Genomic DNA, 16,489 nt, shown 5'->3' with positions numbered 1-16,489 from the left:
CAATGGAGAAGCTGATTAGTAATTAGTAGACATCCATTTTTTACAAGAGAAAGTTATCAAAAGGGCACAAGGAGAAGTCCCTGACTCGATACCAACAATAAAACAGAGGTGCCGAGTCACTCGACAGGTATTTCTCTTCTCTATTTAGGAACATCAAAGCAATGGGCTTCTATGACAAGGCAACAGTGAAACACTTACCATCCCAATAGTAACTAGAAATGATGTTAAACAGCAGCTGCCACAGTTGGGCAAATGTTAATCACCAGCTTTGCATAACTTGCATCCAAGAGTTTTAGAAGAGCTGGCCAAGGAGCTCTCTAGCTTGTTAATGGTACTTTTATTGAATCTTAGAATACGGGCAGCGTTCCAGAGGACTTGAAGAAGTTAATGTTGTGCCAATATTTAAAGCGGGTCAATGAGACAATCCAGGTAACAATTGCTCTCGGCCTGACTTCAGTTCCAGCCAAAATAACAGAAGGGCTGCTGCAGGACTTGACTAATCAAGAGTTAGAGAGGAAAAGTAACTGATGCCAAGGGAACGTCAGTTTATGGGACATGGATCCTGTCACCCTTGCTATGTTCTGAGGGGTCTTTTTGATAAAGCTATGAGTATAAAATAAGTTTTGACTTCTGTCAAGCATCCAACATGTCTGCATCCAACAATTTGCTTTGGAAACAAGGACGGCACAGAGTCAGCGTGGCCCATGTTAAATGGACTGAGAGCTGGGTAAGTGACAGGCCTCACGATATCCTTTCAAACAGGGAATCCTCATGACCTGGGTGGTTCTAGATGGTTCCCCCACCCAAGATTGCTTCTGGGTTTTGCTCTCTTTAGCATCTCTCTCATCAGCGGTGCAGAAAGACACAGGATCTAGCCCTGTATGAGCTAGCGCAGGGACATGCAGGCAGGTCACTGATGCAGAGCGACTCTGACCTCCCCATAAGACAGGGACCGGGCTCTACGCACCCCGAAGCCCCTTCCAGTCCTGCGTGCATTTCCGGCGGCCACATGTAAAGCTCTGCACTCAGCAGCAGCGAGCATGGGCCGCGGGCGCCGCAGACCTGGGACTCTGCATGGAGCTGCAGCATCTCTGTCAGCTTTATCCATGCACACCTGAGCAGCTTGATCAGTTTGGAGGTACCATTCCCAGGAACCTGCTCCCCCAAGTGCTGGTTGGGCTTGAAGGGCCGGAGGAGTTCCCTGCAGAGGAAGTTGCCTGGGGGGAGATTTAGCTTTACGCCATCCGGGAGCAGCACCTGGGAATCCAGATCATTGGCTTGGCCACATCCCGCGCGCCCAGCCCGCGTTGTGCAGGTGGCTGCAGATGCTGGACACGGTGCAGTAGCATTAAGCCTAACCCGGGGTTGGAACGGCTTGTGTTGCTGATTGCTTGGTGCCAGGTGTCTGACCCTAAAGCCATGGACCGTGGGAAGCTCAGTCTTGCTCTCTGGGTAAGGGGCTGTGACCTTAGACCCCCGGAGCCAGGGAGCCATGGCTCAGACTTGTCCCCCTCTGCATGGGGAGCAGGGGGGAGGCCGTCTCCAGCACCTGCGGCCCCATGCAACAGGTCTCGTGTTCCCGGCTGTTGTAGCTGCTGCTCGCCAGGGCATCTTCTAGTGGTGTCGTGAGGGTGCAATGAACATCTCCTGTGTCTGTGTGTGTGTGTGTGTGCTCTCGTTCTCAGCCCTGGGGAAGGAGGGTGATGTGCTGTGGAGTGTCTGAGTTTAGTACAGCTTTAATATGCCTTTTTCTAGTATCTGCACACATGCGCACACATGCACACGGGCCTGCTGCTGTATGTTAGATAGGGCAGGTCCAAGAAGCGCACCTTGCTGTTGCAGGGAGAGCGGGTCTAGTGTTGCTTCTAGGCTCCTGGAGGAGCTCGTCCCAGCCCTACAGCGAGTTCGATCCCCACGGATGAGCCCCCCAGTGCTGGAGGAGGCCCTGATCACGGGGAGAGCTGCAAACGAGGCATCCACGAGGCACGCGAAGCATCTCCAGGCTTCCACGCAAAGAAACGTCAGGACTGGTTTGAGGGGAACGATACAGAAATTCAAGCTCTCATTGACAGAAAAGGGGGAACCTTTGAAGCTCGGCAGAATGGTGTCGGCTCCCAACAAGCAGGACAGCTGTTGCTACATTAAAGCTGAGACCAGAGGAAAACTCAAGAGCAAACGAACATGCGGTGGGGGAGAAAGCAAAAGAGATCCAAAAGTTTGCCAGCAGCCACAGGATGTAGTTTCTCTATACGCTGCAGGCCAAGCGCACCAGGAGCCGCCCCGCCAACGTCCCATGGTGGGACAACACTTTAAAGGCAACTCCACCATCAAGGCACGATGGAAACAGCACTTGCAAGAGCTCCTGAACCAAGATTTGAACCCCTTCCACACCACCCCGTGACGGACTACCTTGCCGTCCACCAGCGTCTCCAGAGGCCTTGAAAGCCACTGAGCAGGTGAAGAACAACGAGGCACGTGGTCGTGATGGACCGCCCGCTGCAATTTGTACACGAGGTGGAAAAAAGCTCTTGGCAACTACACATCATCCTTGTGCAAACCTGGGAACAGAATCGTAGAGTCCCGGAGCCATGGGGCTGGACGGGACCCCAGAGATTGCATCTAGCCCGGACCCTGCCTGGGGCTGCATCACCCCTATCCAAACCATCCTATCCAAATCCACGAGCAGACCCCCCAGTGACTCGAGCGGAGCCAGAGCTGTCACCGTATTCGAGAGGGGAGATGGACCGCATTGCAGCGGTTATCGTGGCATTGCATGCCTGTTGCAGCTGGGAAGGTCCTTGCCCCCGTTCTCCTCAATAGACTCACTTCCTCGCCGAGGAGGGTCTGCTCGCGTCCTGGGGTGGTTTCAGACCGCTCAGAGGGACAGTAGATATGATCTTTATTGCTAGACAGCTGCCACCGGCGACGCTGAGATCTTTACATAGCCTCCATTGACCTGACGAAGGCCTTTGCTTCAATCGACAGAGGCACCTTATGGAAGATCCTGATGAGAACTGGATGCCCGCCAAAACCTGTTACCGTCATCAGACTTTGTCACGGCGATGTGACAGCAGCTGCCCTAAGCAATGGCTTGGGAACAGACCCCCTCGCTAGTCGAACTGGAGTCGAGCGAGGTGTGTTTGCACCCACACCTTTTCCATCTATATCACAGTTACTCTGCATCTCATTGCAGAAAGACTTCCCTCTGGAGTCAGCATCCAGTATTGCGCAGACACGGATGTCTTTCACGTCACCCGATCCTGTCCCCTGCCTGCGTCACCACGCAGCGGGTGCAGGCCCTGAGCCCCCACAAGAAGGGGCTGAGCTGCAGGGGGGTGTTTCCCCTGTGCCTGGCATGTGGCTCAGACACAGGGCCTCGGACCCCGGCCACCTCTGCCAGGTGAGAGGGTCGTCCTGGGGGACCGCGTCGAGCCCCGTGGGGAGTTCCCAGAGGACGAGAGCAGCCGTCCACCTGCCGGGGGGCTGGATCTGCAGGCAGGGTCCCAGCTGGCCTGACGCCTGTCCCCCCAGCACCTTTCCTGCGGCGGCGGTCATGGTGGAGCACACAGATGTTCTCCAGTCCGGCCTTCCCCCTTCGTCCTGTTCCCGGCGTGGTGCAGCCGCGCTGCTTTCCTGGCCTCGCACCTAGGCCCGCTCCACCCCACAGCCCTCGGGTCCTCTTGCAGCCGGGCGGTGCCTCCCTCCCCTCCCAGCCCCGGGGCAGCAAGCTCGCGGCAGGTGCCAAGCAGACGGTGACCCAGGTCCTTGAGGACCCCCTTGCCCTTCCCAGAAGCATCCAGCCGCATCCCCCAGCCCGCCTTGGGGAGGGTGGTTTGGGGCCAGTGTGTGCAGGGCAAGGCAGGCGTGCAGCGTGGGTAGCAGCCCCGTCCCCTCATGGCCCAGGGGACAGTCAATCGCTCCCAGGCCGGGACCGAAGAGCAGCCCCAGCCTCCCCTTCCCGAGCCCAGCTCCACCCTGGGCGGGGGGGAGCCTGCAGCAGCCGGGCTCCCAGCACACGCGCTGGTCGGTGGGTCCCGGGGCTGGTGCCCGGGGACTCGCCTGGAGGGGAGGTGCTGGCCCTGGGGTCCTGGCGGAGGTCAGGCCCAGAGGTCACGGGCGAGGCGGCCTGGCACAGCAGACCGGTGGGGTGGGGAGTCTGGTGGCTCCATGCAATGAGCGCCGCAGGCCGCGCTGCCCAGGCTGGGCGCCGGGCCCTTCCTCCGCTGGCGCCCGCATCCCAGAGCCCAGGGCATGGGGTCTTTGGGGGCGGATGCGACTCAGCTGCCCCGCGCCTTGCTCTGGGTGGGGGCTCATCTCAGGTCATGGCCCTGCGGGAGCCCGACTCGCAGAGCACAGCACCCTGCCTGCAGGCGACCGTGCAGCGCCATGGGGCAGATGGGTGGATGGATGGATGCTCTGGGTGCTGAGCGCCACCAGCACCCTGCCTCTCCCCGTCCCAGGAGAGCAGCCCCCTGCCCGGGCGGCAGCCGGCTTCCCTCCCATACGGAGGCGAGTGGAGATGGATGCGGCAGTCAGGAGCAGAGCGCCAGCTAATTACCCTTCCGAGTGTGTCTTGTAAATTAAGGGCTAATTAGAGGCAAAGTCAGTGTCATGGTTTTACACGTGTTTCTGTGGCGCTGAACGCGGGGAGGGAGGGAGGGAGGGGGGGGAGCCTGCGGCAGCCTGGCTCCCAGCACACGCGCTGGTCGGTGGGTCCTGGGGCCGGTGCCCAGGGACTCGCCTGGAGGGGAGGTGCTGGCCCTGGGGTCCTGGCGGAGGTCAGGCCCAGAGGTCACGGGCGAGGCGGCCTGGCACAGCAGACCGGTGGGGTGGGGTGGGGAGTCTGGCGGCTCCGTGCAATGAGCGCCGCGGGCCGCGCTGCCCAGGCTGGGCACCGGGCCCTTCCTCCGCTGGCGCCCGCGTCCCAGAGCCCAGGGCATGGGGAGCCTGTCGTGGCTCCAGGCCCCAGGCGTGCGGCTGCAGCCTCTGTTGCAGCTGGGGGACGGAGGTGCGCGCGTTGCACGGGCAGCGCAGGACACCGGTCATGGCGCCAGGGGCCCTGCGGGGCCAGCGGGGTTTGAGAAAAATGAAAAGCAGTTTCAGCTGGAGAACAAGGATGGTGCCCGGTGCCCCAGGCTTCCTGCCCTCCCGCCCCGGCCTGGGGGAGGTATGGGGGTCTCTGGCCTGGACGGCCATGCGTGCGTGCTCACACCTCCTGCTCAGACCCCCTCGGGCTCTTGCGCCCACTGATCTCGCGCTGTGCCGAAAGAGGAGAGCCTGGCCCCAGCCCCGGGCCTCAGCCCCTGAATGCAGCCCAGTTGGCGGGTTGCTCCCAGGAGCTGTCCCAGCCCCCTCTGCCTCCGCCTCCGCCTCCGCCTCCCGCAGCATGTGGCCCCTGGCTGCAGCCGCTCACAAGCAGGGGCCCCAGCGTGCAGGGGCCTGGCAGGCGGACTGGGGGTGCCCTGCGAGGGGGATGGGGCAGGGTGCCCGGCTGGGCAGTGCTGGGATGGTGCATGTCTGGGTGCCTGGCTGGGGGCTGTACCTGTGTCCAGGCACCCACCTGGGCGGGGTTGTAGGTTGTGTGTGTGTCCAGGTGTGCGGCTGGGTGGTACAGGGGGTTTTTTTGTGTCTGGGTGCCCAGCTGGGCAGGGCTGGGGGTTGTGCGCATGTCCAGGTGCCCACAGAAGCAGTGCTGGGTTGTGTGCCATGTGCCCCAGGGTTGTGTGTGTGTCCAGGTGCCGGGGACTGCATGCATATCCAGGTGCCCAGCGGCGGGTGCTGGGGGCTGTGCGCATGTCTGGGTGCCTGGTGGGGTGCTGGGGGGCAGGCCATGTTCTTGGGGATGGCTGGGCCTGCTCAGCCGGGTGCCAGCAGGACGAGTCAAAGGTGGGCAGGTGGAGGGGTGCGGTGGTGGCGCTGGTGCCAGCTGAGCATGTCCCTCTCCTGCAGGTGCCCCGCACTCGACCAGCAGCACCTCCCTGCACTCGGAGCGCTCCATCAGTGGCATCAACCTGGTGGGCTTCAGCTCCAAGCCGGACGGCATGCACCAGCGCTCCTACTCCGTCTCCAGCGCTGACCAGTGGAGCGAGGCTGTGGCTGGCCCCGGCGCCTGCCCGAACCCCCGTAAGTAGCGTGTGCAGCCCCGGTTCGCTGCCGGCACTGGCAAGGAGCAATGCAGAGTCCGGCCCTGGGGGTTCCCACGCTAGAGAGGGGGCAGAGAGACTTCCCGGCAGGACTTCCCCACCACAGGGCACGCGGGTCGGGTGGCGGGACAGCGGCCGAGCATGGCTGACATGCGCCTGGCGCACAGGCTGGGGCGGTGCCCGGCCCCCTCCTCCCGCCTCGCGCGCACCCCGTCTCTGCTGTTTCAGGACAGTTGAGTGAATTAAAATAATTCATACATTTCCCAACGTAGCCACTTTGCCGAATTGGAAAATAAATGCTTTTGTGCTGCATTCATCACTCCGGCGTGCCGGGCTCTGCCGCCGCCGCACTAAAAAAGCAGTTAAATGCACATCAAGAGTGGAGGAGCCATTTCCATGCCTGCTCGCCCCCTTGTCGTTCTCATTAGCGCGGCAGCCGCCCCCCCGCACGGTCCCAGGGGCTTTCGCAGTTTAAAGAGAGCCTCTTTATGATCATTACCGGAGTCCGACTGTGCCGGCGCCATTTGCAGCTGAGGAGGCTCCTCATTTGTAACTGTGAAAAACTATCAATTTCGGCGCGCCTGGTGCAGCGCCTCCATCATCGGCCCCATCAGCTCCCTGCTGGAAGCGAATTAATCAGACTGTTACTGCTGATGGGGCAGCGCCGGCAGCGGCAGCGAGCGCGAGGGCGCAGCTCCGAGCCAGCCGGCGAGCGGCGATGTGCCGGCGCCCCCGCCCACCCCCTCTCCTCGGACACGGAGCCCGGCGGGGCCGGCTCTGGATCCGGCTCCGGATCTGGAGGAGCCAGCGTGGGGACAGGAACAGGGCTGGCATCGCACCCCTGCCCCAGCGGGCCCTGGCTCAGGCCCTGCCCCGTCCGGTCCCACCCTGCCAGCACGGGGGACCACCTGCTCCAGGGTCCTGAGTCTGTCCCCAGCCCCAACGGCACACTTCCCCGTGCCAGCTGCGGCAGCAAGGTGCGTGCGCTCACACGGGGCGTGCAATGCTGTGGGTTGCACAAGATGACCTCTGCCGGTCCTTTCAGCCCCCCTCCTCTGATGGTGCGCTCGCACAGGGCATGGCGCACTATGCGCTCGCACGGGGCAGGGAGGTATCGTGAGCTCACGTGGGCCGGGGGCTGCACTTGCGCAGTGCAGGAGTGCTTGAGCCGCTGTGTCCCCTGCCCAGGCCACGGCCTCTGAAGGTGGGTCTGGGGTCTCCCAGGCCCCAGCGCTGCTCAGCCTGGTGCTGTCTCTGCCCCCATCGGGCCAGGGGCAGGGGCTGGGGGCTCAGTGTCAGTGGCAGTGCATGGCACTGGCATCCAGGACTGTGCCCCCAGCCCTGGCCATGACGTGTGGGCAGGGAAGTGCTGTGGGTTGGCAGCTCCTGCTCCATGTTTCGTCACCCAGGGCCGGATGCGCGGGGGGCACGTGTGGCTGCTGCTGTCCTGTGCCGCGGCAGGTGGAGCGCGCTGCAGGTGCCGCAGGTGCTGCTTGCCTGGCTGCTTTCAGCAAGGTCCCCGGGTGGGCAGGCGGGCACCAGCCCCAGGAGCATCGTGGGGGGCTTTCAGCTCCGGCCCTGGCTCCTCGCACCAGAGTGAGACGCCCGGGGAAGGGCCGGACCCTCTGCCTATGACCCCCTTCCTGCCGGCGCCTCTGGCTCTGCCCACGCTGGGTGCGTTCACTGGGACGCTGGCAGGGAAGGGGCTAATCTCCCTCCCCGTGCGCAAGACGAGGCGGGGAGGGAACCTGACACCCAGGACACTGGCCCCAGGCCCGATGCCGGACCCAGCACTGCGTGGCCTCCGGCAAGGGGGGTCAGAGCACGGCCGAGGCGGCTCGGAGGCCCCTGCCCCAGGAGCAGGTGCTGGGGCTGCATAAATGCAGAGCAGCGAGTCCCCGGAGCCTCCCGGCTCAGAGCGGCGGGACAGCCAAGGGGCCGCGCAGCAAACAGCCACGAGCAGGTCGGGGCAAGGCTGCACACGCACAGCTGCTCTGCTAGGTGTGAGTGGGCTTGGACACACAAGTGTTGTGCCCTGGTTTGTACTTTATCCCGAGATGCCAAACAGACAGATGCTAGCGCTCCCTGCACCCGTGATGCTCACGCAGCATCTTTCCCAGGAGGCTGTGTCCTGGGGGAGCAGGGGAGGGGCGGCCCCCAGCACTGGCCAGGTCGCTAGGGGTAGCCTGCTGTCAGGAAAACCCCCTGGCAGAGGCAGTTACCCCAGGATAATGCAGACACATGCTTACCCTGGTGTCGCTTTTACCTCTGATGTTTTCCAAGGCAGTTTTTGCACTGGGTGCAAGTGACATGCAGTATAGGGCTGTGTCCCCACGCCCTTATGCCTGGCTACGCCATGCCCAGGGCTCTGGCTCAGCATCCTGGCGCTGTCTGAGCCGGCTACGGCAGCACGGACAGCCGGTGAGTTTGGATCCAGGGAGGAGCTGCCACCCTGTGCTGTCGTACCTGTGACTCTCAGCTGGGTGCACAACTTGCCCCGGCGGTGGTAGCAGGAGCGCACAGCCAGCGCCTGCATCCGCAGCAGGGCCAGAGACAGGGAAGGTCTTACCCAGCCCCTGTCCTTTCCCTGGGGCAATGGGGCAAGGTGTCCCAGCAGCGCAGGCATGCTGCCCAGGTCTCTGTCCCATCAGGACGCGGCCCTACCACCCCTTCCACCTTGCCTGCACGCAGGTCAGGAGCCACGGCCCCAGCCCAGGGAGCGCAGCCTGCGTGCGGTGGGGGTGTGAGAGAGGGGACGGAGAGCAGCGTGGGGTCCCAGGCAGAGCCACCACCAGGATCCAGCTCTCTCGAATCCTGCCCGGACGCTGCCCCGTGCTAGCAGGACTCCTGGGCCCCTCCTGCTGCCTGCCTCCAGACTCCAGCTGCTGCGGCACGTGGAGTTGGGGATCGGGACCTGGGGCAGGGGCAGGGGCAGGCGAGGCGGGGGCGCCTTTCGGAGAGGGTTAACAGTGGAGCGACTCGTGCCCCGCGCTGCCTTCCCCGGAGTCTGCATTTTTATGCTGATTGGAAGCCTGCGCCGTGTGCGCCGCTGAAATTGAATGTCAGGCTTTTGATTTTGTTGCTGGTCTCTAATGAAATTTGACATTTAATGGTGAGTGCAGCGGCAGCGTGTGTGTGTGTGATCGGAGCTTGATTAGCGCGCTCTAATTGACAGTAATTAGGCAGCTCCCTGATTGTTTCTAATTCTGCTATTAATTGTAAGGAACAGTGTGATTGAGGATAAATTTGGTGCGTTGCTGCTGGGGATGCGGCTTCTTCAGCACCGTACCGGGAGCCTATGGAGACCATCCTGCGCGGGCGCCTGTGCGGCAACCCCGGCCCCTCCCCGGACCAGGAGGCGGCTGCGTCCGGGGTAGCGGGGCTCCGCGGCCGGAGCTGCCCCAGCAGCAGTGCCTGCCGCAGCGCCCCAGAGCCGGTCCCAAGGAGGGCGGGGGTCCCGGGGCATCCCCGTGGCTGCGGGTGCAGCGTCGGGGAGACAGGGATGGGCATCAAGGGCTGGCTCTGCCACGGGGCCTGGCAGCTCTGAGTGGGGCAGGGGCTCTGGTGGCCCAAAGCCGGGGGCATCCCTGTGTGATGGGGCTGGGGGGCCTGGGCCGAGGTGGTGGGCCTGGGTGTTGGGGATAGGGGCTCTGAACGGGACGAAGGTCTGGGCTGGGGTGATGGGGCCAGGCTCTCTGAGTGGTTCACGGTGATGGGGCGGGGGGCTCTGAGTGGGACACGTTTCTGGGTTGGGGCAATAGGCCGGGGGGCTCTGAGCGGGGCAGGGGTCTGGGTGGGGGTGATGGGGCGGGGGGCTCTGAGTGGGGCCAGGTGTCAGGCATCCCCCTCCACTGCCTTCTCTCCTCCTTTCTCCAGCTAACGGCACGGCAGAGTCGCTCAGCTCCAGCCCGAACATTTCCAACGCCGCCAGCCCAAAGCTGGAGCCGCCTCCGTCCCCACATGCAAACAGGAAGAAACACCGCAGAAAAAAGAGCACGGGGACGACCCGGCCCGACGGCCCCAGCGCAGCCGCGGAAGGTAGGAAGGGCTGTCGTGCAGCTGGGCAGCCCCTGAGCCCACCGCCCGGCTCCCCGGCATGCCACGCTCTCCGCTCCCCCGGCGCCGGCTGCAGCTGCTCTGCCTGTGTCTCAGCCCCAGGTCGTGGAGCCCCGGGGTCGGGCGAGACCTCGGGGATCAGCTGGTCGAGCCCCTGACATTGGCCCCCTGGGGAGGCAGCTGCCAAACGCATCCCATAAGGTCCTCGTTCCCATCACCTGTGGATTCGCACCTCCGCCCGTCCGCGCCACGCGGGCTACGCAGGCTGGGTTTCCCTGCAGAAAGGCCGGCAGTTTCAGGGAGCCAGTTTTCCTCTTCTCGTGCCCAAAAACGTGCACAGAGCCCTGCCTGCTTCACGACAGAGTCTGAGAGCTCGTGAGAGCCGAGGCAGGGCAGTCTGCCACTTACGTCCCAGTTTCCAGTAGCGAAACTGGTCTCTGTGCCCTGACGCGTGACAAGGTTTAGCGTCCGTCCCAGAATCGCCGTCACCGGCGCAGTCGCTCAGGGTGTGCGTGGCCCATCCTGCGTCCCGCCTGCAAAGGTCGAGGCCTGAACGGCCTCCTCTGCCAGCGGCTCCCACATGTGTGGAAACCCTGCGCAAGCGGCACGTCGCTCTCCTCCTCGCTCCATGCAGAGCTCCCGTGTCCTGAGTCGGGGAGAGCTGGCGATCTGCGTCTGCCTTCTCCAGGCCGTCAGTTTGGAGGCTTTAATGTCTGACCCCCTTGTCTGCATCCTACAGTCCCCGTAACTGTATTTAGCCCCACTGGCCAGTGATCGAGCTGTGCTTCCTTTAGCTTCCCTTGTCAGTCACCTCCATGTTTTCCTTCTCACTTGGGTCTGTTGCCCTGGACCTCCCCTCCATGCCAGGCTTTGTGTACAGCTTTCATGTCTGACTGCTCCCTTCACATCTACTTTTAACCAAGAAGCTTTTTTGCCCAGTGTAATCGTCCTGTCTCTGGAAGGCAGGTGCTGGGGATGGCTGCTGGCCACAGCTCCAGTTTGCATTGGTTTTCCCCACTTCAGCGTCCGTTTCTGGGTCAGCTGTGCCCACGATCGCTTTGAGGTTTTCCGTGGTTGTACTCAGAGCCGTGACGCGGCGGAGGAAGCGCGCGCTCCTTGCACTAGCGAGGCGCGTGCGAGATGCAGTGAAAGCAGGCTCAGATGTTAACAGAGAGAGGTCAGCAGGCAGCATCTCCTGGGGCTGGCTCGGGGTCTGGGGCTATTCAGTTCTTTTATCAGCAATCCCAAGGATGTGAGATCTGTGCTGGTGACGTCTGCCGGCGGCCCAGAGCGCCTGGGGAGAGAAGTGACTTATGCGGCTGTCAGAGTTGTTGGCTTAAGATGGTCACCGTCCCGCTGAATGGGTCTTAATGCGGTGCAGCACGCGACAGTCGCCTGCAAGCCCCGCAGACAGGCCGGGGTGCCGTCTGGGCAGGCAGGGGACGTCGGTCCCTGCGATGGGCACGGGGTCAGTGCAGAGGGGTGCTGGGCATCAGGGGGAGCAGGCGGAGGTCGTCTCTGCACGGTGCTGGGGAGGTGGCTCTCCAGAGGGCAGGAGCTCGGAGCAGAGGGGCCCGTGGCTTGATGCTGCAGGGAATCGGCGGCCTGGACAGGTGCGGTGGGTGGCAGACAAAGGTTTCCGAATCTGGCCTCGATGCCCTGGGCAGTGCGGACGATGCCAGCATGGCCGGTGCCTGGGGTGGGGGGCTCCACGTGGGCTGGGGTCTGCAGCAAGGTGAGACTTCTTCAGTGCCCAGCCCTGGAGCAAGGCTGCAGTTGGCACGTGGACTGGAGGCAGCGCTGCGACTTGAGTGTCCCTGCCTGCCCCCGTCGCTCCAGTGGTCCCTTAGTGGAGGCCTCTCAGCCCTGGGTGCCTGCGCAGGAAGCTGCTGATGCAGCACTAGCCCCGTTGCGCCTGGCACCACGTTGGCCCGTCTGCCCCTGCCTTGTACCACGTGCCACCTCCTGCGCGGTCACAGTGAGCCCACCCCACTCGGGCACTGCGCGGGTCACCGAGGCCCAGTCCAGAGTGGGCTATGCTGCATGCACGGGCCAGCCAGCAAGCGCTGAGCACCATCTGTATGCGTCCCTGCTTCCCATTGCCACGGCCAGGGCAGCATCAGGCCCAGGAGGGTGCGCTCGGTGCTCCTGTTGCCAGTGCCCAGGGGCCATGGCGGGGAAGGAGGAGGCAGCCCAGCTGGCCTGAACACACACAGCTGGAGAGAGGATGGCAGGAGGGATGGGGACAGGCCGAGGGGGCAGGATGGTGTTGCACCCTAACTCTCCGGTTCCCCCACAGCCGCACGCCCACAGCGAGGTGTGCATCATGGCCCCTGCAGTGGCTGGTAAGCACAGAGGTAACAGCCCTCTACTGCTGGCTGGTCCCTGCCAGCTCCCGCGGTGGGAGCCTGAGCGGGGGTCCGTGCCAGCAGCCCTGCAGTGTCCAGTGGCTCCCTGCAGCAGAGCTGCTGGTTTAATGCTCTCCTTTAAACCCTGGTTTGGGGGTTGAACACACTTCCCTTTGCCTGGACCCCGCTTGGGTGCCCGAGTCAAGCACTCAGGAGGCGACGGGTCTCCTGGGATTCTCCAGGAGTTTCCCTCCCACCCGGCAGGGCTGTGTGCAAGGGATTTGGGGATGAGCCTGGGCCTATAGCATCACCTGGACCTGCTCCCAGCTGGCCCAGGGAGAAGCGAGTGTGTCCGCTCGGGCATCGCAACAGCCAGGGCCGGCCCGCGGCACTGAGCTGGGCTCCCAGGCGCCTCTGGGGACAGTCTCCCTGCACCAACCCACGCCCCACATGCCCCTTGGGCCAGCTGGGGGCAGCCGGAGGAGGCCGGTTCTGCCCTCAGGCATCCGCCGTCCCCCTCCCACGGGGACCAGGATGATGCTCCCCCGCCCCGGCCGTGCATCGCCCTGCCCCTTCCCCGCGCACGCTCTCCGGCCCTTGCGCGGGAGGGGGCAGCCAGCCGTGCGTGCTGGGTGCCAGTGTCTCAGGTTAGCATCCTGGGAAAGTTGGTGAGGTCTGGGGATAAATTGCTATCAGTTTATCTCATTTAGGAGGTAATCAGAGCCGGGGACGTGCGGAGCAATTGAATCTTAGTTGTTCTGAAGTATCATAAATCAAACGAGCTGTTGCTTTTTTACATGGGCGCATGTTAAAGAGAGCGCTGTGTCAGGTTGCTAGGGAGCATCAACAAACTATGGCAAGCGTGGCGGCATCAGGCTGCTAGGGAACGTCACCAAACCGCCGAGCGCGGCCGGGGGCTGTCTGCGAGCGTCAGCCCGTCGGCGGCCGGCTACGGGGGAGCATCCCAGCGCCCGGTGCAGACCGTCACCCGGCAGGTGGCTGCAGCCGCGGGTGACGGGGGACCGGGGGAGGCCAGGCCTCCTTGGTCTGGGCCCGGCTCTGCTCCCTGCGCTGTCCAGAGAAAGCCCCGTGCTGCCCCTCGGGGGCCCACATGGCGCCCAGCCAGGCCAGGGGCGCGGGCAGGGTGCGCGGCTGCATGTGGGTAGAGGCAGGCACCATTGCGACGCTCCCTGGGCCAGCCCCCCATGGCTGCCACAGCTCCGGGGATAATGAACTTCTCATGTGCTTAAAGAGTGATGCAGGGTGCATGGCGAGAAGCTGACAGCCCCGTAATGGGCTTCGCCGGGGCGGCCAACGACGCGCTTTTGTCTTTGTTTTTGAGTTTGAAACCCCCCGGGAAATTGATGGCCAGTGAAGAGCTGCGCCGGGCGATGGCCGTGATTAATGCCGGTGTCGGGGCCGTCGGGGGCTGGGAGCGCCGTGCTGAGCTGCTCTCAGCCTGTCACTGGGGCTGGCAGCTGCCAATGCGCTGCTCGGGGCACCCGCGCCTGGAGCTGCAGCCAGGGCCTCTCGCTCGCTGCACCCCAGCCCGGCAGCCGGTGCCCAGGTCCCTGCCCCCAGCTTGGTCTTCCCGGGCTGCCCCCTGGCTCCAGCCTCCCCTGCGGATGTGCCCCCAGCACCAGCGCATGCACACAACCCTTGCACCCCCAGGGCACGTGCCCGTGGCCTGCCTGGTGCCCGCAGCGTGACCCACCCCTTGCACACGCCTCTTGCCCCAGGGCCCTTGGAGGCAACACCTCCTCACTCCTCCTGGGTGCCCCTTGGCAGGGGCCGTGCACACGGGCCCCGTGCCCTTCCTCGTGCATGCACACACACATCCCAATGGGCCCCTGCCCCCGTGCCCCTGCTCTCCCAGCCTTCGAGGGACCCCGGAGGCTGGCACTGGGCGCCGGGGCCGTGCCGGCAGGTGCATGGGCACCGCGGCGCTCCGGCGGCACTGGGCAGGGTGGAGCGCGGCGGGAGTCTCCATGGCAATGCAGCGGGTGGCGCGGCTCCCTGGCGGCTCCGTGGGGAGGGGCCCGTCCCCGCCACACTAATACAGGTTAGGAATATTGGGTTTAATGATCTGCAAAATGAGGAGGCAGCGAGCTGACATTTACGGATGGTGCCTGCATCCTCCGCTCCCCAACGCCTGCTAATTTGTTGATATCCCAAACACCTCGTCACCGTGCTGAACGCTGGCAGCTCGCAAGGCCCCGGCCCCGGCCCCTGCCCAGCCTCAGAGGAGGAAGGCGATGCCCCGAAACCCTGGGCTGGGGACGCCCTGCCCTCCGGTCCCGGTACCAGCCTGAGGCCCCGCCGGGCAGGCATGCATGCAGCTGCCCCACGCTCCCTTCGGCTCGGTGGCAGGTCGGAGGGGCTGGGGCTGGGGCTGCTACGCACCGGCCCCACGTGTTGGGCTCCCTCCTGCACGGGGTGCCTCGTCCCAGGGTGCCAGCGCAAGCAGGAGAGGGCTGCCAGGCTGTGGGTGTGGGAGGAGGAGGGTTGTGGGGCCGTGGCCGTGGGCAGTGTGCGCGGCACGGCAGTCCCTGCTGCGGGCTGGGCGTGCGACCACCCCGCGTATGCTTGTGCTGAGGCGGGAGCCCCGGTGATGCCATCCAGGCCCAGGCCCTGCTCCACCTTGCTGCAACCCCGCTGCGCAGTGCTGGGAATTCAACCCCCCCTGCCCCGGGTCCCAGGCAGTGGGGAGCCCCTGGCGCTCCCCACCACTGGGAGACTCTCGTGCTAATTTCACAGCTGCAGTCACTGCCGCCAGCCGCCACGTGCTAATCGTGGCCGCAACCCGGCACCCGGCTGAGTCTGCCCCCGTCGGAGGCTGGGCAGCGCGGGGGCGCGGGGTTAATGCCCATTAGCAGCACCGGCTCGCACCAAGCTCCGCAGCTGCCCTTCACAACGCTCGGTCTTTAAAACATCATCAAAACATCATCAGGAGAGCGGCTGGTGCGTTCGCTTCCACTGCCCACTGGCGTTCGTGGGCTGCGGCACAGACCGCACCAGCCCCGCGGCCAGGCGGGTCCCTGCCCCGGCCGGCTGGGATCGCCCCACGCTGCATCCTGGGGAGCGTGCTGGGGTACGGGGATGGTGCATCCCCAACAACGGTGCCTGCGGTACAGGGGTTGCAGCCAGGCTTTGCCGGCACGCGGTGGTGATCACCACGGTCCGGCACCCAGGCCCTGCGCTGAGCCGGGGTTGCTTGGCCCGGCTGCTCTTGCTGGAGCACGGCAAAGCCAGGCCAGACACAGCCGTGCAGGTCCAGCCTCCGCTGCGTCTACAAACCCAGCCCTGCAGCCCCCGGCGGCTTCGGGTGCCTATAGAGGGGCTCAGCCCCTGCCCCTGCCCCTGCAGCTGCCCGGCTCCGGGAGCCCCCATCAGTAGCCCCAGCCCCCAGGTGAGGCGCGGGGCTGTGGACCCAGCCGGGCCACCACCTCCATGGGCTGCCGGAGCCAGCAGCGACGTGGGTGCCAGGGCCAGGGGTGAGATCGCAGCCCGTTAAAGCGTCTCTGGTCCTTGCCGGCAGGTCGAGGCACAGGGACCCCCCCGGCTGTGGGGCTGAGCAGATCCGAGCCCTGCCCTGCCCCCCCCCCCGGCTGCCCCTCGGCCTCCCCGCCGGCTCCGGAGCTGCGCAGTCGGCTCCCTGCTTTTAATAGAGAGCTGGGAAGGCACATTATGGAGATGAGGGTGTTATTTGCATAACGCTAATTAGGTAATTACAAATCATTTTGCTATGAGCTGAAGCGTGTGCTGTGACATAACGTTTATTAGTCATTCCATTCAAGCCCCGCGTAGTTAAGTCGTTCACAGCACTAATGCCCAAAGTTGGGTGATAAAAGGTGAGCACTGCACCCATGGGGGCCCGTGCGGGCTAGGGGGTGGCCGGGGGGACACTTGCCACCTCCTGCCACCCCGTGCCTGGCCCGTGAT

The 16,489-nt window shown here is 64.2% G+C and overlaps 1 protein-coding gene across 1 annotated transcript in view; it reads left to right on the top strand.

Moving 5' to 3' along the window:
* The window catches only part of LOC109291056 (arf-GAP with GTPase, ANK repeat and PH domain-containing protein 3-like), a 42,845-nt gene that overhangs the window by 17,323 nt on the left and 9,033 nt on the right, over positions 1 to 16,489 (top strand). The window contains exons 4-5 of the mRNA XM_019507916.1: positions 5,950 to 6,123; positions 10,020 to 10,181. Coding sequence (XP_019363461.1) covers positions 5,950 to 6,123; positions 10,020 to 10,181 — 336 coding nt within the window. The remainder of the gene's footprint in view (positions 1 to 5,949; positions 6,124 to 10,019; positions 10,182 to 16,489) is intronic.

The sequence above is a fragment of the Gavialis gangeticus genome, unplaced genomic scaffold, assembly GCF_001723915.1.
Source record: "Gavialis gangeticus isolate Ggan-Ray unplaced genomic scaffold, GavGan_comp1, whole genome shotgun sequence".
Classification (NCBI taxonomy): Eukaryota; Metazoa; Chordata; order Crocodylia; family Gavialidae; genus Gavialis; species Gavialis gangeticus.
Note: the sequence above shows the minus strand (reverse complement) of the source record. Positions and strands in the feature narration are given on the sequence as shown.